The sequence below is a fragment of the Sceloporus occidentalis genome, unplaced genomic scaffold (genome assembly GCF_023333645.1).
Source record: "Sceloporus occidentalis isolate IW3139 unplaced genomic scaffold, rSceOcc1.0.p SCAF_1, whole genome shotgun sequence".
Taxonomy (NCBI): Eukaryota; Metazoa; Chordata; class Lepidosauria; order Squamata; family Phrynosomatidae; genus Sceloporus; species Sceloporus occidentalis.
Genome location: NW_028316981.1, coordinates 186,097,106 through 186,125,100, shown reverse-complemented (window position 1 = coordinate 186,125,100; position 27,995 = coordinate 186,097,106). Strand labels below are relative to the sequence as shown.

General features: G+C 43.7%; 1 protein-coding gene across 4 annotated transcripts in view; it reads left to right on the top strand.

Moving 5' to 3' along the window:
- Positions 1-19,018, top strand: part of MISP3 (MISP family member 3) — a 30,439-nt gene extending 11,421 nt beyond the window's left edge. For 3 of the 4 annotated variants that reach the window (XM_089486702.1, XM_089486712.1, XM_089486723.1), the window contains exons 2-4: positions 1,865-4,478; positions 11,850-11,932; positions 17,029-19,018. In XM_089486702.1, coding sequence (XP_089342828.1) covers positions 1,895-4,478; positions 11,850-11,932; positions 17,029-17,124 — 2,763 coding nt within the window. In that variant the 5' untranslated portion in view covers positions 1,865-1,894 and the 3' untranslated portion in view covers positions 17,125-19,018. The remainder of the gene's footprint in view (positions 1-1,864; positions 4,479-11,849; positions 11,933-17,028) is intronic. The other variant, XM_089486732.1, reaches the window with a different exon arrangement.
- Positions 19,019-27,995: the final 8,977 nt, after the last annotated feature.

Genomic DNA, 27,995 nt, shown 5'->3' with positions numbered 1-27,995 from the left:
AAATACCTTGCATTACAACAGGGAGGCCTCACAGCTGTATTATCATGCAGTTTACAAAATCCATTTTCCCCTCCTCTGCCGCTCCAGGTCGCCACAGCTACTGTGAGGATTCCAAGTAAGTTCAGAGGGAACAGGAAGGCCTTAGGGATAGGTGGCCCATGATGTTCTTGTCCTTGAAAATCAAAAAGTGCCATGCTTTGAATATATTTTGTGCATTTTAGTTGTCTCTATAAAAGTATCACAGTTTTGTGGATTTGGGGTTTTGTTATATTATGCTTTCATAGAATCATAGAATTGTAGAGTTGGAAGAGACTTCAAGGGCCATCCATTCCACCCCCCCTGTCATGCAGGAATACACAATCAGAGCATCCCAACTGATGACCATCTAGCCTCTGTTCAAAAACCATCAAGGAAGGAGACCACCACATTCCAGGCTGCGTATTCCACTGTCAAACATCTCTAGCTGTCAGGAAATTCTTCCAATATTGAGGTGGAATCTCTTTTCCTGCAGCTTGCATCCATTGCTCCAGGTCCTATTCTCTGGAGCAGCAAACAAGCACGCTCCATATGTATCCTCAATATGATACGCCTTCAAATACTTAAAAAGGGCTATCATATCTCCTCTTAACCACCTCTTCTCTAGGCTAAACATCCCCAGCTCCCTAAGTCTCTCCTCAGAAGGAATGGTTTCCAGACCCTTCACCATTTTGTTCGGCCTCCTCTGGACACACTCCAGCTTCTCAACATCCTTTTTGAATTGTGGTGGCCAGAACTGGACAGTGTATTCCAGAGTGCTACTACTTCCCTCAGTCTAGACACTAAACTTCTATTGATATACCCTAGAACAGGGGTAGGCAACCTTTTTGAGCCGGGGGCCGGGTTGCTGTTCCTCAGACAACTGGGGGGCCGAAGCCAAAAAATAAATAATTAAATATTTTTTTAAAAAACAAATATATAAATAAACCAGGACAAATGTAGGACAAAATTTTCAAATGGAAGACACTTTTTTTAAAAAAATGGAGGACACGTGAAAAAATTTGCAGATTTTTTAAAAAATGTTAATATAAATGCATGTTTCTGAGGCTTCTATAGACAATTGCCCCCCAAAGGCCCTGGCGGCAATCGGCGGCAGGACCGGGCAGGGGCCGGTCCCAAGGCCTCGACGGGCCGCATCCGGCCCGCGGGCCGCAGGTTGCCTACCCCTGCCCTAGAATCACATTGGCTTTTTTAGTTGCTGCATCACCCTTTGATCCAATGAACCATGGCTCTAATAAACTACAATTATTATCATTCAAGGCTTCTGCTCTATCTTTCAGCTCTGGCCATACCTAGCCCCTTAAACAGGTACTAGATGGGCTTTGGTGAAATTGAGAGTTTAAGTAGGTAAGTGGGCAGCTGAAAAAGACAGGGCGTATTCTCCAGCCATGGCAGATGGGGATGGTTGAAAGAGGAATGGTGGGCAACTTAAACCAAATTGGGTGAGAAAAGACAACTTTCCTTGTTCAATCCATAAGTGTGAATTAGAATGGGTTAAAGTCCAGGAAAGCGTGTAAGCGTTTTGAAATATAGACATTTGCTCTCACAGAGCTTCCCACCACCATTCATATCCAGTTCTCCTCCCAGATCCTACTCCCATCTCCTGTTGACTCACTGCACATAAAAAGGAAATGCCAGTTTTTGGGTATTTTTTAGAAACTAAGGCCAAGGTTGCCTTTCTCAAGAGCTCCCCTGCCATATGCTTCTGAAGGCTACAATGCCCTTCAGAATTTTTCTTTTGCATTGCCAGGAGGGGGAGCCATCACTTCATTTTTTTCCTTGCAAAGTGTGAAACCACCCTAAAAAGATGCATGCTTTTCCCCCCCAGGTGTGTTGGACCTAAGAAAGACCCCACTCCATGCTCCAGATGACTACTGAAACTCTTTCACTACCTCCCACTACCACTGGAGTTTGCCACAGAAGCCGGGATACCTCTGAGGTGGACATATTCAGGGATATGGTGGAGAGCAGGGACGTGGCAGAGAATGTTCCCATAACCACTACTCCAGATGATTCTTTGGTTCCCCCATCGGATGGTGCCAACAGTTCCGTTGCCAAAGACCAGGCACTGGAAGAATCACCCTCTTCAGCACATACTGATAATGGGGTTGAGAAGGCCACTCCATCTCTTGCTATGCCTTCTGAAGAGATTAAAATGGCAGATTATGTGAACCAGTCAAGCCAAGGGCAGGATGGTGGCCATTCTGTTCATCAGGAGAAGATGCCAGAATTCTCATCAGAACAACTGAAAGCAGAAGATGCTTCAGGCTTGTTGGCCAAAGAGGAGGATGGCAACCATAGTGAGTGTCACAGTGACATACCGGATGCCTTCTCAGAGCCACAGAGTCTTGCAGGAGCCTCAGTGTTGGAGGAGAAGGACGAAGAGGAGAAAGGCAGGCAACACCACTGCCATAGTGAAGACCCACCTGTGCCTGCTGACTCCCTGGAACAGCTGGAAGTTAGCCAAGAGGCAAAAGGAAGTCCTCTTATTCACCATCACAGTACCTCAGATGTTCCCTCAGAGAAACAGGAGTCTACCAGTCACTCAGATCACCCAGATGTAAATGAGGAAAGTGGAATCATCGTAGATAGTCATGGCCAGCCTCCTGAGATGTGTCCAGGATCTCCAGAAAAACTAGAACTTGCCAATATCCCCACACAAGCTGCAGACAGCCAAGAGAATGGCCATGCTGACTGTGCTGCCGGAGCTTCACCTGAGTCCCCCAGTAGATTGTTGATGGAGACACATTCTCCAAAGGAACCAGGGGAAGGAGGCTCTTCTGTCTTCGCTAGCAACCACTCTCCCATTCCTGTTTCCCCTATTGAGTCTCAAGCATCATGCCCTGCTGAGGGTCTTCATGACGATATAAAGCCAGACTGTCATGAAATTACAGGGAATGGCAAGGAAGAATGGGCATCAAGTGAACAGGTACCCCAGCCACTGAATTATGAGGAATCTGTGAGTAACCTCAATGGACAGCCCTCACAGGTTGGCTCAGGCAATGATCAGGCAAATGAGGAGCACATTGCCCAAGACACTGCCGAAATGGCACCTGTGGTATCCGCAGACCCTCTGCCAGATACTGAATCCAATTGCCAGCAGATGGCAGCAGGCACAGGTTCTTCTGATAGTGTTTCCCAGGCAGTGCCAACACAGTCTCCTGTGGCAACTGGGATCTTTGGACCTGCCCATGGGGGCCTGCCTGCTGCATCTGACCTGGAAGGACGGGCTATTTGTGAACAAAGTGGAGCCGGCAATAACAGCAATCCCCAGAGTGAGGCTGGAGCTGAAGCTGTGCTGGAATCTGAAGAGGGTGAGGAAGCAGCCAGGGACGCTGAGCCTGAAGAAACCACTAGAGAGCCAGAAGAAACCACCAGAGAGCCAGGGCAGGTCAAGGAGCTCTCAGAGGCTGAAAACCTGGACAGAGATTTCACTGTCTTAAAAAGTTCACCAGCAGCAACTGATCCAGTTAGTCCCAAAGACCCAGAGGGAGCCATGGTTCTAGCAAGTGTTGAAGAGCCACCAGAAGCCAGGGATCGGGCAGACTCTCAAGATTTGGCCAGGACTGCATTTCCAGTTGCCATTCCAGAGCATGCTGGTCCTGACCCAACCCCTCCAGATCGGCTGCTGTTGGATGCCAGAGGTCCTGCCAAGAGCGAAGCTCTGGTGAGCGCTGCTGAGCCAGTTTTCACTCAACCCATTTCGGATGAGCCCTCCACAATGGCTGGCTTTTGCTGCCCCACAAACTGGACGGGAGGAGCAACTGGCCATCCAGAGACCCCAATTGAGCGGGAAATTCGTCTCCATCTGGAACGAGAAGACCTTCTACGCCGGGAACGGGGCCTGGCCAGCCTTCGGGACAACCAGGAGTACGTGGAGGTGCGCATCAGGCCTTTTCTGAACCAAAGTGGGATGCCTTCCACACTGCCCAAGGAGAAGGAACGGCAGTGGGCCGGGGCCCAAATGCAACGAGAGATCCAGCGAGAATGTCAGCGGGAGGAGGACCTGGTGCAGCTGGGGAAGGTCCGGGGGGCCTATGACCGGGGCACACCACAGGAGCTTCAGGAGAAGAAGATGATCTTTGAACAATACACTAGTCTGGATTTTCTGATCCCCAGGAAAGTGTTGGGCAGGAGTGCTGAAGGGGTGAGGGGCCCCTCCTTTGCCGAGGCCAACCGTGCCCCCAACATGGTCATACTGGACTCAGAGGCTTTGCTACGGCCCCAACACCCTCCGCTGGAAACATCCAGCCCCTCTGGCAACCCCTTCTTCTGCTTGCGTACCAAAAGTGCCCAGTCTCTGCTAGAGCAGGAAGTCCAGGAGGCCCAGGAACGAGAGCGGGAGCTGCAGAGGCAGAGGTACAGCCTGTATGGCTCTGTTTCGCCCTGCCAGCCGGCAGAGACCTCAGAGCCAGGAGACAAGGAGGTCCAAAACGAGCCAGGTCAGTGGCCAAAGAGTGGGTGGGATGTGGGTGAATGGAATGCAGGGAAGGTACCTATGCCATAGGACCCAAAATTCAGGGTAACCTAATGAAAGGAATGGGCAGTAGTTTCAGAATAGACAAAAGGAAATCCTTCACACAGCACACGGTTATTTTGGGTAAGCAATTTGTGGCCCTCCAGATGTTCCTGGACTGCAGCTTCCAAGATACCTCACCTCTAGGTATAGTCCAACGCAGTCTGAAGTGCCACCAATAGTCCATCCCAATTTAGGGGATCTGCAACCTCCTCTGAATAAATCTTTCCAAGAAAATCACATAATAGGTTCACCTTAGGGTTGTTTTAAATCGGAAACAACTTGAAAACACTCAACACCCACACACACTCCCATCAAATGTGCTGATGACCATTGGCTTAGATGGCTGTGAAGAGATTTGTCTCTTTCATAAAATACATTTATCACACTTTAAAACCACTTTAAATATCATGGCTCTATCCTGGGGTTTGTCATTTTGGAAGGTATTTTTGAACTCTCTAGTGCCTCACAAAACCAGGATTCCTCAGGAGTTAAAATAGTATCCAAATATAGTATGAAAGAGAAGTTAGACAAGCTCACAAGGTTTGACTTGTGCATATCCATTTGCCACGTACAGTCATGTTCAGAAGGTAGCATGCCTTTAGATATCAGGTGCATGTTGCCTTCATGTCCTCCCTATGGTTTTCCCAGAGCATATGGTTGACCATCAGTGGAAACAGGATGCTGGAATAGATGCACCATTCCTCTAACCCACAAGGGCTCTTCCTCTTTAATTTTTTACATTCTGGGACTAGTTGTATAGTGGCAGAGAGATAGGGCTATCCAGGTAATGGGACAGGGCTCTCATCCCTTTAAGAGATCTTGTAGCATCTTTCAGACTACCTGAAAGAAAAAAGTTGGTAGCTTGAGCTTTTGTAGACTTAAGTCTATAAAAGCTCATGTTGCCAACTGCTTTCTTTCAATTAGTCTCAAAGGTGCTACAAGATCTCTTTACATACTGATTTTACAGACTAACATGGCTATCTCTTTCAATCCCTTTAATGGTTTTGCTAAAGAGAGAATCTCAGCAGATGTTGCTTCTATAACAATCAACACTTGCTGAAATTCAGCTCTACTGCCCAACCATTATGGTGTAGTGGTTTCAGTGTTGGACTATGACTTAAGATCAGAATTCAAATCCCGGCTCAGGCATGGAAACCTACTGGGTGATCCTGGGCAAGTCACACTCCCTCAGCCTCAGCAAACCCCCTCTGAAGAAATTTGCCACCAAAAACCCATGATAGGATTGCCTTAGGGTTGACATAAGTCAGAAATTTCTTGAAGGCACACAACAACAACAAAAGCACAACCATTACAGGGACAGGAGACTTGTCCTGCTTAAATCTGTCAACCTTACAGAGAGGAAAGGAATGAAAGGATACAAAGAGGTGGCTGATTTATTGAGGTGCCATGGACAACTGCTTATTTCAGGTAGTAGAGCAAGTGAACTGAAGTACAGTGCATATCCGTGCACACACGGTTGTAGTCCAAAGAGGAACTCTTCCAAATACTGTTTATCTCTGGTAAAGCAGGTTCAGCAGGTTTTTAATTTTTTTTCTTCAGAAACCTACCATACATAATTAACTACAAATGACAGATGGACATAGTGAAATGTATAGGCACACGTATATAATAATGCCTCTCTCAAACTGCTTTTAGTTCTTGTGCACCACACTGCTGGATGCTCAGAAGAAAGTCCCAGAGTTATTGAGTCCATTGAAGCTTGTTCTTATGTACCCTTAAGTTGACACCAACCTATGATGACTCTCTCACAGAGTTTTCTTGGCACAGTGTGCCATTGCCTTCCTCCAAACTGTGTGTGACTTGCCCAAAATCACCTCTGGTTTCCAGAACTGAGTGGGGATTTGAATCATGATCTTCCAGAGTTCTAGTGCAACACTCAATTCACTACAGCAATGATTCTCAAACTTTGGTCCTCCAGGTACTTTGGACTTCAGCTCCCCAAGGCCATGCCAGATTGGTCAACAGTCAGGAAATTTGGCAGCTGAAGTCCAAAATATTTAGAGGATCAACGTTTGGGAATCACTGCACTATAGCATGCAGGCTCTTCCAGTGGAGTTTACTCCCAGCTAAATGTGCATTAGACTAACATCTCAAAACCTTTTTATCTCCAGCCTGTTGACTGAAGTAATGTAGAACATGGGCATGGGACATCTTGCCCTGCAGATGTTGTGGCCTATCACTTTTACTGGCCTCACTCAGCATGGCCAGTGAGTAAGGAATGGGGGAATGGCTATCCAAAGCTTTTGGAAGGCCAAAGAGCCCCCATCTTTGACCAGGTGGTCTTCAAACTGCAGGTAACTTTCTAGACCTGCCCCTTCATTCTGGGTTGCCGCATCAGCTAAACTATGGGCTTTATGTGCCAAGCCAATAGTAGATGAACTTTTTACAGCACACAGTCTTATGTGCACTGACTCAGGAGCTAATCTAAGGCCACAATCCTAAACATACTAAGTAATAATAAGCCTCATCAAACATGGTGAATCATTTCAGTTATTCTGCTCTAAGCCTATTACAGTTTTGTGAATCTCTGACCTCATGCCATGGATCTTTTTAAAATGCACATGCTTCAGGATAATCACTTTCTCTTTCGGTTTCTTCTGTAAAATTGGTTGAACATCAAGGATGCAGGACAAAATACAGAAATGCCCCGAGGAGATAGTGTGGTATAAATGGTTAGGAATGTGCACTTTGAGCCATAAAGTGTTAAGTGTTCAAGCCATGCCTTAGCCATGAACTCATTAAGTGGGTTCATTCACTTAATGAGTTCATGTATTTTCTGTATTTTGTATTTCTGCATTTCTGCATTTTGTACTGCGTCCTTGATGTTCTTCTAGTTTTGCAGAAGAAGCTGAAAGAGAAAGTGATTATCCTGAAGCATGTGCAGTTTAAAAGATATAAGTGGCTAGGAATATGCCCTTTGAGCCATAAAGTGCCAGGCTCAAGCCATGCCTTAGGCATGAACTCATTAAGTAGGTGCAATCTTGAGTTAATGAAGGTGTGTATTGTAGGACAGAAAGAATGTATAAGGTGCTCCTTGAACACTCTGAATCACTATGTAGATAGAAAACAAAGTACATAGATTTACAATGCACAAAGCATCTTTGTCATGGGTATTTCTCAGAACCAATCTACTTGTGATAGTGGATGCCTCCTGTGCTTAAACAAAGAACTGGCCCTCTTGCAGTTGTATGTCTGTGTGTATGTGGGGAAGGGGGGGCAATAAAAAATAGCCAAGGAGCAAAGAGGCTTAAGAGGACCTGGAGAGGCTTAACATTCCTCAAACATTTACCTTTGTTGCTGCTAAAATCTTGCTTTATTCCCCCTGAGCAAGGTAGCTCTATGTTTAAACATGTGGAACTGACATCATCATATTTCATTTGAACCTCAGAAGATGGGTGAATGTACCTCACTCATCTCTCTCTGTTTCTGTGTCTGTCTCCTGTCTTTCTTGTACATTCAAGTCATGTATGGCCACAACTATCATGAACACACTTTCTGTATGGGACAATATGTGTGAATGCATGCGAGTGTCTTATGTATGCCAGGATTCATAAACCTGAAGTGGACACACTTACGTGTCCATGTGTAGTGCACAGGGGAGGAGAACATCAAGATCCTGAGTTAAATCCAACCCAGAAGGTCCTGGGGAAGCCTATTCCCTCAGACCCACCTCCAGTGGTGATGGAAATAATACCATATTAACTGCCAGAAAAGACAAATAAATGGGTCCATGAACCGATCAAACCTGAAATCTCCTTGGAAGCCATGATGATCAAGTTGAGGCTGTCATACTTTCATCATATCATGAGAAGACATGATTCATTAGAAAAGATAATAATGCTAAGAAGGGTAGAGAGTAGTAGAAAGAGAGGAAGACTACATACCAGATGGACAAACTCAATCAGGGAGGTCATGGGCCCGAATTTGTAGGAACTAAGCAGAGCAGTTGGAGGACTGGGGAGCCTGGAGAGGTTTCACCACAGGGTTGCCATGAGTCAGTGTGAATTCGAGGACAGCTAACAAAAACAACAGCCACTGGCACATGTATGATGCCAGGATTCATAAACCTGAAGTGGACACATTTATGTGTCCATGTGCGGTGCACAGTGCACACACACCAAAATTCCAGATGTATGTCTAATGTGTATAGATGTGCCTCTGAAAATATGCACTGACCTAGGACTTTATGCATCTGTGTGTGTCACATCCCTACTCATTTATCAGCACATGTGTGCATGCTTTGAGCTCACCTAGGATTGTTCATTTATCTGTAGTTAAAAAGGAAGAAAAATTTGAAGTTGGCATCACTGAAAACTTATAGCTCTGAGGATTCTCTAGTTAAAGTGTGCAAATTTCTATGTGGTGTCTTACACTGACTAGTTTATGCTGCACTTTTCATTCTTCAACTTAATTTATTTCATCTTTTGTTTGTTATAGACTCTGAAAATAGGCAGGGCATTTAAGGACTGCTTTCTGATGCTGTGAAGATATCACCCCACCAACCATTCCAGTCTCTGAAATTTCAGCAGGCATTGCCCACACATTATCAGGCAGAGCTTGGAAATGTTACTTTTTTGGCTTATATATCTCAGAACACCCCAGCCATTATGTCTCAGGGAAGGGGGTGTTCTGAATAATGATTTCGTTGTCCAAAATGGTAATTTTTCCAAGCTCTGTTCTCAGGCATTCTTAGGAAGATGAATAAAGGTCGTGAAATAATAAAATTACAGAGTTGCACAGTACCTCAAGGGCCATATAGTCCAGCCCTCTAGCATGCAAGAATAAATAACTAAAGCACTCCTGAGAAATGATTATCCATCATTAAATACCTCCAGAGGGGAAGAGAAAGTGCCTAACAACATATGCTGTGGCATTTCTAGGATTCCATAGAAGTGTAGCACCTAAAAAGCCTTGACACAATTAAATAAAATTGTATTAATTCCTCTTGCAAAACCACAAATGGTCATTAAATTACTCTTTCAGAATGCCCCCAATATGATCTTGTCAGTTCATATCCTGCCAAGCTACATAATAGCTGGACCCAGGAATCCAGGGTATTTGGTGCCAAATGTTGCACTTTGCACTTGCATTGAATTTTGGCATGTCCACCCAGCCCTGGCCTCAGCACTGTCTGAAAGCTACTGTGGTCTCCAGCTCAACGGAAATCCTAGATCTGGCAGATCAAATCCCATTCAGCTATTAACTCACTGGGTGACTCAGCCAGTTGCTGGGTTTGCTTGCTCATAAAGCAAATGGATGTGTGCAGATCAGACAGTAAAAACAGAAAATACAGTACACAGAAACCTGTGGATAACAGTTTCAGTCTTCCAGGAGTGTCCAGTTTCTAACCCCAAGGTCAGGCTACATGAATATTTTGGGAGTGAACAGAGCACCTGGTTGCTAAACTGGAGCTTACTGGCAGATCTGGCACTATTTGTTCTGGCTTAAACAGAAAAGAAAGATCTGTTGTTACAGCTTCTATCCCAGCACCAAAATGGACCATCTTGTGGTCTAGAAGACACTCTACTAAAATGTTCAAAGGTGTTCCAGGTGACTTACTGAGATCTTACCTCTCATTTCCTTGACTCCTCCAAGCAAATACATGAGAGTCAAGGTGTACTGGTTAAGAGTGTCACACACTCTGGGAAGATCTGGGTTCAAATTCCCAATCATTGGGTTACCTTGGGCCAATCAGCCTAACTAATTTGTCTCACAAGATTGCTGTGATGATAAATTGGGGGAGAGAACCACCACTTGAAAATATTACTTATTTGGACTATAACTTCCAGAATCCCCAGACAGTAACCATAGACCAAAAAAGTAACTCTTCAAAGCTCTAGAGAAAATTATGGAGCTCTGCTTTGAGCTCCATTTTGAAAAAAATGCTACATTTGAAATTCAAAATAACAAAAAAATATAACACATATAAACTTCGAGGAGTTTTTATCTGATAAGTATCTGACATTCCTCCCAGTTGTTTAAAAATGAATTCCTATGTACATCCTTTCTTTAACTGATGATAATTATTTCAAGTTATCATTCCCTCATCTGGTTCTAGCCTGACATGGCCTTCCAAAGCCTTGACCTCCTGTTAGATAGGAAATGAATAAATGAGTTGCAGGATGAGAACTTGGCAGCCGGCAGCGTCAGAGTGTGTACCTAGTGGGTGGTAATTTGTTTCCCAGAATGTTGTCACAAACATAAGGTTGAACATTAACAGAAGCCAGACAGAAAGGGAAACCAGACTGTCATCACAGGGTGTGAGCAGAGACAAAGATATATCTCCAGATTCAGTCCTACAACCAAGGCAAAAGTCACAGAAACTTGCATGGTTCTCTAGATGCCATGCCAGAGGTCAGATCACACCCTCTGAACTGAAAGTCTTTCACTCAATCCTGGGGGTTATTCAGATGGTGAAAAAAATCCAGGTAGAATCGGGATTGAATCTTTGTTATTCACATGCATTTCGAATGCATCCAATTAAGTTTTGGGATTGTTGTTGCTAACCGCCCTCAAGTCGATCTCAACCCATGGTGACCCTGTGGATGAGACATCTCCAAGAACCCAGGTCTTCCACTGTTCTGCTTAGTTCCTGTAAACCCATACCTGTGACCTCCTTAATAGGGTCCATCCATCAAGCATGTAGCCTTCCTCTCTTTTTATTCCCCTCTTACTTTCCCAGCATTATTGTCTTTTCTAATGATTCGTGCTTTCTCATAATGTATCCAGAGTACGACAGCCTCAGTTTTGTCGGCTTCCATGGAGATTTCTGGCTTGATATGCTTTAGGACCCATTTGTTTGTCCTTTTGGGTTTTGGGAAAGCCTGCAAAAAATCCCACTTAACCTGAGATAATCAATGTCAGTTTTTCCCCTGAGTTTTTCTAAAAGATTTGCATTCTTGGCTGTGAGAATAACCGATGGGAGTAGACCCAGGATGAATCAGGATTAACTCTGCATGTCTTGAATGTGCTTTGTATACATCCACATCATTGATTCCATCTTTATTCGAGTGCTGATATGTCTGAGCAACAAAACATGCAGAGATGTGGTTCCATAGTGTGAACAACAAACCCAAAATGTGTGAGTGAGATTATTCACATAGGCATACTAAAAACAACAGCATGTGAATAATGCCTCCCTCTGATACATGTGGGCTGGCTCCAGTTATTTAGTGTTGAAACAAGTGCAATCTGCTTATGCTCAGAAGCAGTTATTACTGACATTATATTCTGTGTAACTGTCTTTTTGTCCTTGCTTCTCCCTCATTTCCAGGAAGACCTTCCTGCAAGAAGCTGGAGGTGACATGGCCCCCACAAACTTCTTCCGACACTTCCCAGGTGAATGGCCTCCACCAGGTAACAACTACACCAGCAGCCACTGTTAGGTCTCAGAACTAGGAGTTTAGTGCATGGCATTGCTTAGGGATGCTGCTCACTGGCTAGTAAATGCACATGGGGTAGAGAGCTTCAGTCCTACGAGGATAAAAGCAACATGCAGATATTCTAGGAAGCATTACAGTAGATCTCACTTAGCAGGTATAGCAGCCTCTGAATGTGCCCCAGGAGTCTCCAATATCAGCGTACAAAAGGGACCAAAGAGGCAGTCCTCCATTAGACAAATGCTTAAACAAAAGGAACTGCCCAGCAGCAAGAGCCAGGATGGAGAGCTGATCTTCCCTGAGCCACGGGGTTAGGAAAGAAACCTAATTGAAATTTGTTCATCAACACCAAGGCGGGCACCGCCATGGTGCTGAGAGGCTACACTGGATTCTTCAAAACATATCAGGAGGCAACATTGCTGCTGTTGTAATTCAGTGGTAGATGCCAACTTTCCTATTACAGGAAATTCTAGGACCCTCAGTGGATACCAAAATCTGTGGGTGCTCAAGTCCCATTGGCATTGAATACAGTGGCATAGGAAAATGATGTCTCTTATATAAGGCGGCAAAATCAAGGCTTGCTTTTTGGAATTTACATGTTTTAAAAATATTTTCTAGCTGTGGATGCTTGAATCCATGGATTAAAAAATTGATGGATATGGAGGGCTGTGTGTGCATTTCTACACAACAAAGTGTTGCAGACTAGCAGAGAAGAACATCGTTTTTGGTTCTGGAAAAGCAGGGTAGGCTGAAATGCCTTTGGTCCCTTTCACACTGCAATTATAATACTATGATTTTCCCCTAAGGTACTAAGGCTGCATCCTGTGGAATGCTGGAACTTGTAGTTTGGTCAGAGGCACCAGAGGAGACTGATCTGGCTTGGAACTCTAAAGGTCCTCTCCCTGAACTGCAAATCCCAAAATTCCATAGGTGGTATCAAAGTGCGATGATTGTGTGTAGTGTGAAACAAACCTTTGTACTTTTGTTTTTGCAAAGCTGTCAATTCTCAATGGCATGGCTTTAGCTGTGGTAGCAATGCAAGAACCCACAGTGGGCCACATGTGGCCAATGGGATGGCTATTGCCCATTCTGGATTAACACTATAAATGTCTCTGGGACTACTGACCATGAGATCTGCTATTAACCTAAATACTCATTGATCTATCATGAAAGATGAGATCACACTCACCCTATATTACACTTTGCTCCCTTTTCCCTTAGGAAGATAAGCTGCCTAAATTGGACCATAGCTCCTTGTAACTCAGCATTGCTTGTATGAGGGATGGCTCTCCAGGTATTTTTGGAGAGCAGTTCCTATCAGCCCTAGCCAGCAGGGCCAAGCTGAAGAATGCTGAGAGTGCAGTCCAACATCTGGAAGGCTGCACTTATTCCATTCCAACCTAAAACAGTATGGGCTAGAATTTTGTTTATTGTTTGTCACAAATATCGCTTCTGGTTAATGTTGATATTCTTGTTGTCTCTCCATAGGAGACTGTTCGCACATCCATAGTAGACTAATATAGCTATAGGGCCAGAACCACACTGTGAATATCTGTGTAAAGGAGGTATTTCCCTTTTTACAGGGCCGAATCTCAAATAAGCTTCCTAAAAATAGAAGCAAAGCCTGACGTGGCAGTATGTTCTTATATGTTCCTGATAATTCAGCTTCTGTTTATAGGGTGGAATGAATGAATGAATGAATGAATGAATGAATGATGACTAGGGGCCCAAACAGACAGGCCAAAATAAAGCTGCTTTGGGTCACTTTGGAGGTATGCTGTTTAAATGATACATGCATCTTAAGAGGTCAGAAGCTGCGCCAAAGCTGCATGCTCCAGTCCTCAGGACGCATACAGCATGCCTCCATAGTGACCCGAAGCAGCTTCATTTTGGCCTGTCTGTTCGGGCCCTTTATCATCCCGACCACAAATGCTTATTTTAGAGGTGTGCAATTCAAACTGTATTTAATTCATCTAATTAATATGGTATTCTATTGTACCAGCCTCACCAAACAGCTAAGGGAGAGCTCAGAAGTAGCTCCCATCAATTTCCATTTGGACTTACACAGAAAACTGTCCTGATAGATCACAACCCTTGTAAGAAATGCACTTATCTCCGCTGCCCCTAAGAGTACACAATATTCCCTGCCTCTGGAAAACAGTTGAAACAAGAGTTGGTTATCTTTTCCTTTGCATACCTCACCCTCTTTTTTTAAACAAAACCTCAATAGACCCATTGTAATGCATTTAAATTTTGTATCCTTTCCACCTGATAGCAAAAGGCAAGCAAATGGTACACAACAGTGCAGAGTTGTTCTTACAATTCCTTGTGACTAAATTTCCCGTTAGTCAAATACTGGAAAGACATCTGGCATTATTTTGTTTCATTTGCTTACTTATTGATAGGATTAAGAAAAAACAAACACTGTCCATTCGCTTATTAAAACTACCTTCATTTCCAAGACAGTACAACAGAGCCCTGAGGTGGTTTAGGGTTTTGCGAACTGGACTATGACTCTGGAGATCAGGGTTCAAATCCTCACTGAGTCCTGGAAACCCAAAGGGTGAACTTGGACAGGTCACACTCTCTCAGCCTCAGAGGAAGGCAAAGACAAACCTCCTTCTTGCCAAGAAAAACCTTGTGATAGGCTCACCTTAGGGTTTCCATAAATCAGAAAAGACTTGAAGGCACATGGCAACAGCAACCACAGAGCCTACTGCTCCAGGATTGGGGAGACCTTCTTAGAGCTCAGAAATTTTCATTTCTGGACTACAACTTGCAAAATTCTCCAGCCAACCTGGGAGTAGAGTCTAAAAACTGAACTTTACAGTCTTCCTCACAGTATCTAACAGTAGGACCTGTTCCTTCCATCTTGTACCTTCTCGTCCTACCTGTTGGGAAATGACCTGGGACAAGTGTTAGCCATGGGTCCAAGCACCAGTCCAAGGGACCAGGTGTTGGTGCCATATGTGGGATACCAAACATATACCCTCTTACAGAACTAGTTCATGGACTGAAGCAGACTGTAAGGTCTCCCTCTAAGATTACCTGTTAGTAAACCTAGAAAGGACTCCTAGTATACCATTAATGGGTGCATAGAAGAGCAAATATCAGCAGCTCTTCCCCCTAAATACTTATTTTATTACTTAAGATTTGTGTAACATTCAAAATGTATTCAAACTATATATATTGATTGTTACCTAAATGTGTAACAAGCAACACCTGCTGAAATTCCCTCTTCTGTGCAACCAATAAAGGCAGAGGAGCCCTCTTCAGTTTTCAATTGCAACAGAATAACCCATTTGTGTGAATTCGCAGATGACCATTCAAAGAAATATGGTTACAGACAAGCAATCTGTCCATATCCCACTTAACACCCATTGAAATCCAGCTCAATGACAGTTGCAATAGTTTCCAGCTCAGGTATCAAAATGTCTTATCCCAGGCCTGTACATTAGGAGTAGACAGCAGAAAAGGGTGTAGTTGTAGGGGGGGGGATGAAAACATTGCCCCTCCATATGGCAACTCTGTCGTCCACCCCCATGAAAATTTCTCTCAGTCCCCAAATTTCTAACATTGCACTGAAAACTGTTCACATCTACAACTTTTATCTTTGCTGCATTTGCATTTCCTTGGTCAGCTTGCCTGCCCTTTTTCTTTGAATGCCAAAACTCAAATTTCTTAAAGCTTAGTTGGCGTTTCACGTTACTGCAACTATAGAAGTTTGGAGGGTAAAGTAACATTTTATTTGGAGTGAAAGATTTTTTTATTTGGGGGAACAATGTTCTTATTTTGCCTCCTCATACCCCTGCCCCTGCTGCAGAATTCTCACATTCTGTAAATTTACTCTTAATACAAACCTGAGAGGATAGCAAGGGTCTCTTAGTAATGGGCTTGACTGATCTCTCCTGGGAGGGCCTGGCCCAGCTTTTCTTGCTCAAGAATATTAGAAATAACTCATTGAAGCAAACCAAGGCTCTTGAGGCCAATATTCTTTCAAGAATTCCAGCAGTGAGAGAGCACCAGGTGGTCCATCCAGGGGGATCATGATGTACTTCTGACTTAGAATCATAGAGTTGGAAGAGACCGCACGGGGCCATCCAGTCCAACCCCCTGCCATCCAGGAAATCTAAATCAAAGCATCCCCAACAGATGGTCATCTAGCCTCTGTTTAAAGACCTCTAAGGAAGGAGACTCCACTACACTCCGAGGAAGGAGTGTGTTCCACTGTCGAACAGCCCCTACTGTCAGGAAGTTCCTCCTAATGTTGAGGGGGAATCTCTTTTCCTAGAGCTTGCATCCATTGTTCCGGGTCCTGTTCTCTGGAGCAGCAGAAAACAAGCTTGCTCCCTCCTCAATATGACATCCCTTCAAATATTTAAACAGGGCTATCATATCACCTCTCAACCTTCTCTTCTCCAGGCCAATCATCCACAGCTCCCTATGTTGTTCCTCGTAGGGCAAGGTTTCCAGACCTTTCACCATTTTAGTCGCCCTCCTTTGGACACGCTCCAGTTTCTCAATGTCCTTTTTTAATTGTGGTGCCCAGAACTGGACACAATATTCCAGGTGGGGCCTGACCAGAGCAGAATAGAGTGGCACTATTACTTCCCTTGATCTAGAGACTATACTTCTATTAATGCAGCCTAAAATCGCATTGGCCTTGTTAGTTGCCGCATCGCACTGTTGACTCATGTTCAACTTATGGTCTACTTGGACTCCTAGATCCCTTTCACACGTAGTTTCATTCAGCCAGGTGTCCCCCATCCTATATCTGTGCTTTACATCTACTGGTCATCACGCCTTATATATACTAAAGTGTGGATTACCAGTTAGCATATATCAACCTATTGCCATGACAGACCTTAATTTTGGAAGCTTGTCAGAGAGACTTGTAAACATACTTTGCACAACCCCGAATAAAGTGATTGTTGCCTTTTAACTATTTATTCATGATCTGCGGAAAGGATATAATATAGTTATATTGTGTATTTCTTTCTGGAAACTCCCTGGAGTATTGCTCACTGACTCCCTTCCTTTCTCTCTCCCCTTTCTCTCCATTGACCTCCATAGCCAGAGAGAAGCCCTCGAATCCTTCGTCGCCAGAGGAGTGCCTTAATCCAACGCTGGGAGTCAGGGGCTGTTGGCAACCAGGAGAATGAGGATTAGGGACATCTTCCCAGCAAGAAGCAGCAGTGGGTTTCATCTCCAGTGATAAGACACATGGGATGGGGCAGAAGGGGTTCCCAATGCCTACCCCAGTCCTGTGCAAGCCATGTGCGAGAGCATACCCCTGAAGTCAATCATGTATTCATTTCACTCAGATATTGATTTGACTTCTCTCTGAAAATCAAAAGCATATCTGCAGGGTGATTACAGGATGAAATAATGTTTATAGTGGACTGTCTTTTTCCTAGGTTTTTCTTTGGAATGAAGAAACTAATGGGCCATTTCTAAATGCAAAGCATGAATATGTGTGTGTTAGTGTTACATTTATGAAGACACATCTAGATGAACACTGAGGCCTCATTCCAAATGCTTTTCCCATTCAGGTCTGTGCTAGGTTTTCCCTAGATCTGACTTGTATTGAACAGACACACTGAGAGGTTTATGGGTGCATTTGTTGGTGAGATATGTGCACAGGGGTACTGTTGGGCATGCTATTAGGATGCTTGAATGCACAGAGCAAACAGGACAAAGAATTTGGGAAAGTTACTTTTTGGACTACAAATCCAAGAATCCCCTAATCCCCATTCTGTCTGGGGATTCTGGGAGCGATAATCCAACAAGTAAGTTTCCCAAGGCCCAGACCTATGTCAGCAATGCCCAATCCCACCAAAACATTTCCCTGTTGGTGCCATTCGCTGGTTACAGAGGACCAAAAGTCTGTGTAATGTCTCCTCAGATGATTTCAGAGCTTGGAGAAGTTACACTTTGGACTAGAACTCCCAAAATCCCTAGGTAAGGGATTCTGTGTATTATAGTTCAAAAAAGGATTTATCCCCTAAAGCCTTGGTCCCATCAGAGCACCAGTTCCAGTAAAAACTTTTCATCCTCTAGTATATCAAATTTGACATGTCACATGTGGTGTTGTCTTTGGATATGCAGCCTCCAGGACCAAAAAAAAAAAAAAGTCTTATAGGAGGCACAGACCACAAACAGTAATGTGCTCCATATTTCCCTGTGGATGAATCAAATCAAGGCAAAAAAATGACTGTCCCCTGGAGCATGCTTGCCTCTGAGTTTTTTGTTCACTAAAACAAGAATCCTTCAGTTAAAAGAGATACTTGATTTTGTCTATGTCAGCCAGAATTAAATGCCATTCAAATAGGAGCGACTTCAAAATTGTTGCCTTTTTGTAAGTGCTGTAAGATTCACTGGCCTCAGGGAAATGGACACAGAGAGTACCCTCTAGCACTTTTTAGACAAAGCATTGCTTGTTTCCTTCAATACTGGGGAAAAAAAATAAAGAGCAGTTGAGCCACCTAGGTGCCAGAAGCAACCTAAAAAAATAAATTTTCAAACAGAGGAGTAAAAACTGCTGAGTGAATTTTTCTTAGGATGGGTTGGAGGGGAGCTAGAAATACAGTGCAAAGAGGAGATCTAAAATGGATTGAGTAAGATATAAACACTTAGATGTCTCTGAACAAAAATGCAACAACTTATTATTATCAAATATATGGGAAAATGATAGTCAATGACTGTTATTAAATATATATTAAGACAATCTTAATATATATACCTGCCTTACCTCTCTTAAGGTGTATCCACACTACCTTTATAGGAGTTTGTTGCCATTTTAATGATCATGACTCCATCCTATGGAATACTAAAACTTGAAAGTACAGGAGGTCCTGACTGAGAATTCTCAACCAGAAAACTCTAAGGCTGTAAAATTAGAAAATTATAAATACTGTTTCCTAAACCCCAGAATCCCATAAGATGGAATCATAGCTCTTAGAGGTATCAGAGTGCTATATCTGTACAATGTGAGTACCCCATTACACTGGAATTCTGTTCAAATGTAAATGGTAGAAATTCAGTGAAACGTACTTCTGAGTAGACATGCATAGTACTCTTAGGCCTGTTACAGACTGCCAAAATAAAGCTGCTTCGGGTCTCTTTGGAGGTATGCTATTTAAATGATGCATGCATCCGAAGAATCTGGAAGCTGCACCAAAGCTGCACTCCAGTGCTTAGGAATGGAGTGTGGCTTTGGCGCGACCTCCGGACTCTTAGGACCCATGCATCATTTAAATAGCGTACCTCCAAAGAGACCCGAAGCAGCTTTATTTTGGCAGTCTGTAACAGGCCTTAATGTCACAGAGTAATATACTATAGTGCCGGGCGGTGTCTATTAAGGACTATTAGGACTGGTAGAGCAGAAAATAGCATACCCACGAACATTTCCAAGATGAAAACAGAGACAAGTACTGCCAGGTATCATCAGTTTGATCAAGATGGCAAAGGTTATTAATGAAGAATGCATAAGTTAAGGAGAGGCTGCAGCAGTTTGCTTCTGCCTTTGGCTGCTGCCACACTGCAAGATTAAAGCAGTTTGTAAATTTTTATTGTATTGTGTTTTTAGACGGTAAGCCACTTTGAATCCCAATTTTGGAGGGAAAGAAACAACAACAACAACTATTATTATTATTATTATTATTATTGACACCACTGTAACTATCATGCTTCCATCTTGAGATTTGTAGTCTGTTGTGGCACAGAGCTCTCAGATAGAGGAGACTAAATATCTCACCAAACTACAAATCCCAGAATTTCATAGCATCAAGACATGACAGTTGAAGCGGTGTCAAACGGCATTAATTCTGCAGTGTAGATGCAACCTAAGTCTACTGGGAAGGGCAAGGCTCTTCTTCCCTCCCCTCTGCTGGGTTAACTGGTACAAACTACTTTTGCACTTTGAACCCAGCCTGAAATAAGCTGAGGACAAAGGGAAAGTGAGAGGAGAAAAAAGAACCTGGGACACAGTGATTCCCAAACTTTGATTCTGCAGGCATTTTGAACTTCAATTCCCAGGATTTGTGAACATTGGCTATGGTGGCTGGGGCTTCTGGGAGTTGAAGTCCAAAATACCTGGAGAACCAAAGTTTAGGAATCTCTGCAAGCATCTCAAAAAGTCGGAGGACAAACCAAGACTATACCTGACAAATCAGGACCGTTGGCAGATATGTTCCAAGGTGGCAGAGGCAGCCTTCCAAGTAGACAAATTGAGGCACCTGTTTAAAACAGCAGAATACGAGCCCTCAACAACAACATACTGGGAAAGTCACAAGTGCTATGGAAAGCCTTGTTGGAACAAGTAGCCCAAGCTATCCTTTAGAGGCCATCTTCACAGGGACCCCAAAGAGCCAGATATTTGAGCCTGGTTGGGTCTAGGGGCTGTTTTATTCAGCTGGCACTGCCCTCCACAGTGTGTGTAATTCTTAAGAGCTCAATAGTGAGATGGGTTGGTGATGTGATGAGCAAAGATGCCAAGGAGCACATAGAAGGATGATACATCTCCTTCTCACGTAGGGCAGCAAGACAGCTGAAGGAACCATTGCAAGGCATCCAGTGGTAGGTGCACCTAACCCACGGGTTTATTACACACAGACAGGATAGGGATGGGATGACTCCCCATCCTTATCCTGTTATTAACCTGTCCGTGGCTGTGATAGCGTGAAAGGGTTTCAAAATTGTAGCACCAATCCTGTTATTAACCTGTCATTAAAGCGGCATTGCAATAACGTGAATGTCCATTAATGCAAAAATGCCAGCCAGGGTCGCTTTAATGATGGGAGCTTTGCAATGTCATCTGAACATCTTTTGCGCAGTCGCTGTCACTCACGCTTCCCAGTTGGGCTAATGATGGGATCTGCACAACATCATCTGAAAGTCCTTCCTGCAATTGCGCAGGAAGGACAGGACACAACAGGAATGGGACAAGGACAGGATAACCCCCGTGTGATCATCTCCAGAGTCTGTTTTTATCCCCACTCCTCTTCCTTGAAATGACACTAAGAACTCCCAAGCACTGCAGTTCTTTCCTTAATGTGACAACAGCTGATTCAAGGGTGGGCACAATACATATAGCTGTGTGTCACCCACAAGACTGTTTGCCCACTCCCTAGAGAACCTTGGGATGGACTGTTTTCAGGCCACAACACCTCTGGACTCTGTATTGCCCCTTTTTAGGTATTTGAGAAAGTAGAATTGCCTCTCCTGGACGCCTCCAAAGTTTGGTTTCCTGGGACAGATGAAGAGCCTATGGGTGGAGTCTGGTGTAAAACACAGGAGAATCATGTGAATTCCAAGCTGCCTTTACTATTGGCTAGCTTTAAATCTTTTAACCTTGGAATTAACTAAATGACCACAATCTAGTCATAAACTAAAATAAATTGTTTCAATCTTATGAACTACACATTGTAATCCCTCCAATTCTGAGGCATGAACAGAAACCAAGAAGTAGTTTTACAAAAATCCAAGAGGACAAGCAATTTTAGTGTTCAGCTAGGAGTTGGGCAGTCCAGTGTTTGAATCCCTGTTCAACCATTGAAACTCATTGGGTGACGTTGGGCAATTCAGATCCTTATATTAAAGAAGACAACGGCAACCCTTTTATGAACAAACCTTTCCAAGAACACAATAATAGCAGGAGAACCAAGCTTTAAATAAAGAACCATTTGAAAAATGCAAAATAGGACTGTCTCCCATTCAGTTAATACAGTACATAGTCAACAACTTAATTCTGAAATTAAGTTAATGCTGAAGTTCCAATTTATATTCATCACATTGGTTGTATTTTTTACTTAAGTTGTCCCTTTGCATCAAAAAAATCGGTTAATCAATAACGTCATTTCTTTTAATTCGATCGTTCCTTTCTCTGATGTTATTCATAATCTTTATAACTGTGTAAACTATTTGCTAACATACTTGAAGTAATATACGCGGAAATAATTGCAGCCGGTTATCAATCATTATAAGGAAAACCACCCTCAAGATGGCAGATGTGATGCAGAACAGGATTGTACCACTATTATATATAAAATGCCCTGTTTATAGGCTGGTTGGTACTCAAGGCAATTTTGGCTAGTCAACTTCCTCTTTCCTAAGGCTGTGCTCTATACTTTAACATAAGCTGAAAGCACTGCCTTAAAGGATAGAGGAAAGTTTAGCTGCTGGAAGAAAGAGTTGGAAAATGCTTCTCAGTACCCACCACCATTTCACAGATAAAGATACGTGGATACGTGTGGCCAAGCAACATCAGAGTGGTCATGATGCCACTAGTTATCAGTGAGGAAAAACAGTAAAGCTAGGAGAAGCTGCAGTCGTTTGCTATTACCTGACATTCTTGATCAATCTGTCATCCCACTTTTTCCACTGCTTTTAAAATGTTCCAGTTTCTCTCTCCTTCTGCCACTGTCCCCCAGCTTACTTCAGTTGCTGCAACCTGAGTTCAATGTGCAAAAAGTAACTTGCACTCCATTAACTCAGCAGAGTGGAGGGGAGAAGATGGGGCAGGATCATGCCTTTTCCAGTAGTCTCAGGCAAAAGCAAACTGCATCAGTCTCTCCTAGCCTGTGTGTTCACCTTCATTAATTACTGGTAGAATTCAAAGCTATAACCATGTTAGTCTGTAGAATCAGTATGTAGAGAGATCTTGTAGCACCTTTGAGACTAAGGAGATTATTGCATGCCTCTTTTTGTCCAGTCCAGGCATGGGCTGGGGTGCAAGCTTAAACAGGTCTTATTGTTCATCTCCATGCTCAACTTTGGCCACATTGTGTACCCAATCCAGACTCCTGGCATACTTTTTGAAGAACAATACTTTTCCATTCTTCAAAAAGTACGCCAGGAGTCCGGATCAGGTATGCGATGCGGCCAAATTGGGCACAGAGGCATGTGATAAGATATCATTTTCACCCATTTAAACCCATGCCCAGCCCATGCCTGGATCAGGTGAAAAGAGGTGTGCAATAATCTCGTAACTAAAGAAAGACATTGGCAGCATGAGCTTTCCTAGACTTAAGTCTACTTCCTCAGATGCATTTGCAGACATTCCAAATGCATCTGAGGAAGTAGACTTAAGTCTAGGAAAGCTCATGCTGCCAACTTCTTTCTTTAGTTAGTCCAAAAGGTGCTACAAGATATCTCTATATACATTCATTAATAACTGTTAACATTTGGACCACTCCGATGTTGCTTGGATGCATGTATCCCGGTTTTCATGTGCAAATTTTTGGAGGGTGTGTAATGGGATTAGTTGGCTTGCAACACCAGGCAAGGCACATTTGGGTACCCTGATTTAGCCTAAAACATGGATGAGTAAGCAATACAATGTTGATGAATTCACATGGCATTTTATGCATAATAAAATATAATTAATGGAGCTGGATGATCCACTAAGCAGGGACTACCTTGGCCTCATCATTCTTGTGTTTTCTGGTAACAAAAGGAACAGTATAACAAGGTTATTAGCTTACTGCACTTAGAAAGGATTTTCTGTTTCAACAGCCTAGAGAGGGGGAAGCAGGGGGGCAACAGCACAAAGGTTTGCATTGCCACTTTCATCCTACTACAGGTTTGACCGGTAAAACCACTTTCTGGAAGGTCACAGGTGCTGGTATCTGAAAAGCTGACACATTTCAGAGCTGCCATAACAAAAAGTGGAACTGACTGTAAGCCCCACAACACCCAGGACAACTTACCACATTCTTCCATCACACTTGCCTCAGTTCTGTGCTTTCCCCCTGCATGACTCACAGCAGCAGTGCATAATTCACCTTCTCTGTTGATCCTTCCCATGATGTGGGGGAACCATGCTGCCTCATGCATGTGCTGGCCCTTCAGTGGCTATTCCTGGTCATGATGGCCATATATTATCGATAACCAGTGTAGTGGTTTGAGTATTAGACTATGACTCTGGAGACCAGGGTTTGATTCCCTGCTTGGCCATGAAACCCACTGGGTGGGCTTGGGCAAGTGACACTTTCTCAGCCTCAGGATGGTGATGACAAACCCCCTCTGAAGTCTTTCCACTCCACCAAATGCATATGAGGAAGTAGACTTAAATCTTAAGAAAACTCATGCTGCCAACCTCTTTCTTTTGGTCAAACTCAAAGGTGCTCCAAGATCTCTTTGCATACTGATTTTACAGACTAACATAGGAGACTCTGCCTCTGTTTTCTGTGCTTTCAAGTAATTTCCAACTTATGGTGACCCTAAAATGAATCTACCTTGGGGGTTTCTTGGCATGTTTCTTCAGAAGGGAATTCAAAGATATAGATTAAGACTTAGGGGCTATGCAGGTGGGTGGCATGCAGACGCCCCTCCCTGAAGGGAGCAAAAAGAAGCTGCGAAAAGTGGCTTTTTTTAAGGGGCTATACAGACCAGCATTTTGTGCTGGCCTATGGATGGGATGAAGGCTGAGCATGCTTCAAGCCCTAACAACGACGCCCAGGCGCCATTTTGACACGTGCCCTTCCAGATGGCGCACGCCATGATGATGCACCTCCGGCGCAGTGCCCAAATGGCCTATGACGCCCCTTCCAGAAAGGTAAAAAGAATAGCATCTATGCCAAACACATTAAGCACAATCTGGAGGTGATTGGTAAGGAGTGTGTTCAGCCAAAGTTAGTTCCCCCCCCCCCGCCGCCCTCAGGTAGGGCAGAGGGGTTAAGACATCAAATCTTGTGTAACAATGGCACCATCTGGCATTTGGGCAAGTCACACTGTCTCAGCCTCAGGGGAAGGCAATGGCAAACCCCCTCTGAACAAATCTTGCCAAGAAAACCTCATGATAGGATTGGCATAGGGTTGCCATAAGTCATAAGTAACTAGTTGAAGGCACACAACAACAACAAAGCTACTGGTTTTGTAGGCCTTGTTTTATCCACACTGAAACTCTACAATGGCTCTTTTCTTTCTTTTATCTCTGAGCCAAAGTATGTCAGGGACAGAAGATACTGGAACCTGGGACTGTAAACAATGCTTAATCTCTCTCTGGGCAAATAGCATCCCCCACCCCCCCCACCCCAAGGTGAAGGAAATAGGGCTGGGTGGGACAACATTGACAATCATCTTCGCTTGCTTTCGGCTCATTTGCTCTCATTACATTTAGCAAGTTCAAACAAAGAAATGTTTAAACAAGTGAGGGAAGGAACTGACTTCATCAACTTTCTAGATATTCTTCATGCACTAAGGGGTCATTGAGACATCTGGGGGGATTTAGTAGAAAGATGCGAATGACCTCACTCATGCATTTTGGGTTTGTTATTCATACTATGGATCAGCATCTATGCACATCTCTGGGAGTTTGGTTGTTCACCGTGCCAGGACTCGAATAAACATGGAATTGATTATGCAAATGTATTCAAAACACGTTCAAGGCATGCAGAATTTACTCCCAAATTATCCTGGATCTATTTGCATTGTTCACACTACCAATGATGCATTTTTTTTTTAAACTGGAGGGGAAAAAATGGTATCAATTATCCCAGGCTAAGTGTGTTTTTTGGGCAACACCCCCTCCCCAACTTAATAGGGTGCATTCAGGATGCATGTGAACAACAGAGATTTAACCCAGATTCATCCTGGATTATTTTCACCATCTGAATAGGGCCTAGGTTCCTTGGTCTGTATCCACACCAGTGTGTCTCCATCACAATCCTTAGAGGTCTGTTATACATATCTCTAATCCTGGGATTTGTGTTTAGACTTTTTTGCCAGAAAGATCTGCACATGGCCCTTTCACGCTAGCACTCAGATTCCACTTTAATTGCAATGTCTGAATCCAGGGATTTGTAGTTAGGTAAGGCACTAGATCTCTCTGATTGAAGATATTAAATGCTCGTCCCTAAACTGCAATCTAAGAGTAATTTCCTAGACATTCACACTAGCCCCAAATGCACTCAGTGCCCTGGGGGGGGGGGCTACCCAAAAACCCACTTAACCTGGGATACCAAGGTTTTTCCCCACATATTTTCCTAAAAGATCTGCATCACCACCAATGTGAATGCACTACTGATGAATCGATTAGGAGCATAGGATAATAATAATAATAATAATAATAATAATAATAGTAATAGGATTTAATAGGATTGGGCAACAGGGGGGATGGGCAAAGATTGGCTGGCAAGGTGGTGGCAAGAGAGACTGGGCAATGGATGGGCATGGGGAAAAGAGAGTGGATGGCTTGGGCGTAGGGGAAGAGAGGTCCTCCTTTCTCAGGATCTGTCCTCCATTTCAACCTCCTGGGCAACGTTCAGAGGAAGGCAAGGGCAACCCCACTTCTGAACGAAGAAACATCTGTGGTAGGTTGCCCTAAGTCAGAAACAGGGTGAGCAGATGTGCTCCTTTTCCAAGACATGTCCTCCCTTTCAACCAGGAGGAATTCCAAAATGTTCCCCAGTTTATGTTGGGGGGGGGTTGGCACTGCTCTGTGTGTATTTGTGTGTTGTTTGCCTTAGTTTCCAACTGATGGCAACCCTACAACCAGTTTTCTTGGCAAGGTTTCTTCAGAGGGATTTGCCATGGCCACCCTTTGAGATAGTGTGACTCACCCAAGTTCACCTAGTGGCAGAGTGATCAGTTGTTGTTGTTGTTGTTGTGTGCCTTTGTCATTTTTTATTTATGGGCTCATATCATGGAGTCTTCTTGGCAACATTTCTTCAGAATGGATTTGCCATGGCCATTCTTTGAGGCTGAGAGAATGTGCCTTGCCCAATGGGTCACCCAGTGGGCTTAAATGGCCACGTGGGGAATCATAGTCCAACACTCAAACCACTAAGCCATAAGTTCAACTTTCCCTGGGGCTCCTGGTGGGTGGGTGGGTGGGTGTGGGCAAAGGAGGGAGTAATTTTCTCCTGCCTCTTCCTCCTACCAGTTTGCCTGGCTCTCACATCTCTGAGAGGTGCTGGGTTAGAATCATAGAATCATAGAGTTGGAAGAGACCACAAGGGCCATCCAGTCCAACCCCCTGCCATGCAGGAAATCTAAATCAAAGCATCCCCATTGGCAGATGACCATCCAGCTTCTGTTTAAAGACCTCTAAGGTAGGAGACTCCACTACACTCTGAAGGCTATCATATCACCTCTTAACTTTATCTTCTCCAGGCAAAACACCCCCAGCTTCCTAATTGTTCCTCATAGGACATGGTTTCCAGATATTCACCATTTTAGTCGCCCTCCTTTGGACATGCTCCAGTTTCTCAACATCCTTTTTAAATTGTGGTGCACAGAAAATGCTTCAGAAGGTTTCACTAACCTAAAACATAATGGGAACACCGATCCGGTATTGCTTCAAAGCAGTGATCCGGATCTCTTCGGGACAAAAAAGTAAGTGTGAATGCCTCCTAAGATATGCAGATGACACCATAGTAGTAGCAGAAAACATCACAGACCTAAAACAATTACTAAGGAATTTCAAGGAAGAAAGTGCAAAGGCAGGCTTACTGCTGAACATAAAGAAAACAAAAATGACGGCCATGGAGGAGCTACACAAATTCAACCTAGACAATGAAGAAATAGAAATAGTAAAAGAGTTCCCATACTTTGGATCAAACATTGATCAGAACAGAGACTGCAGTCAAGAAATCATGACTGGAAATGGGAAGGGCAGCTATGAAAGAACTAGAGAAGATCCTAAAGAATAACGATATACCACTGAGCATGAAATTCAGAATCGTACAAGCCACTGTCATCCCTATTACCATGTATGGATGTGACAGCTGGACAGTTAAGAAAGAAGATAGGAAGAAAATCAATTCATTTGAGATATGGTGCTGGAGCAGAATGCTAAGGATGCCATGGATGGCTAAAAAGTCAAACAAATGGATCCTTGAACAGATCAAGCAGGAAATCTCCCTGGAAGCCAAGATGATTAAGGTGAGGCTTTTGTACTTTGGCCACATCATGAGAAGGCATAAATCGCTGGAAAAGAAAATAATGCTAGGAAAGGTGGAGGGAAGCAGAAAGAGAGGAAGATCACATCCAGACGGATGGACTCTGTTAAAGAGACCACAAGTATGAGTTTGCAGGAC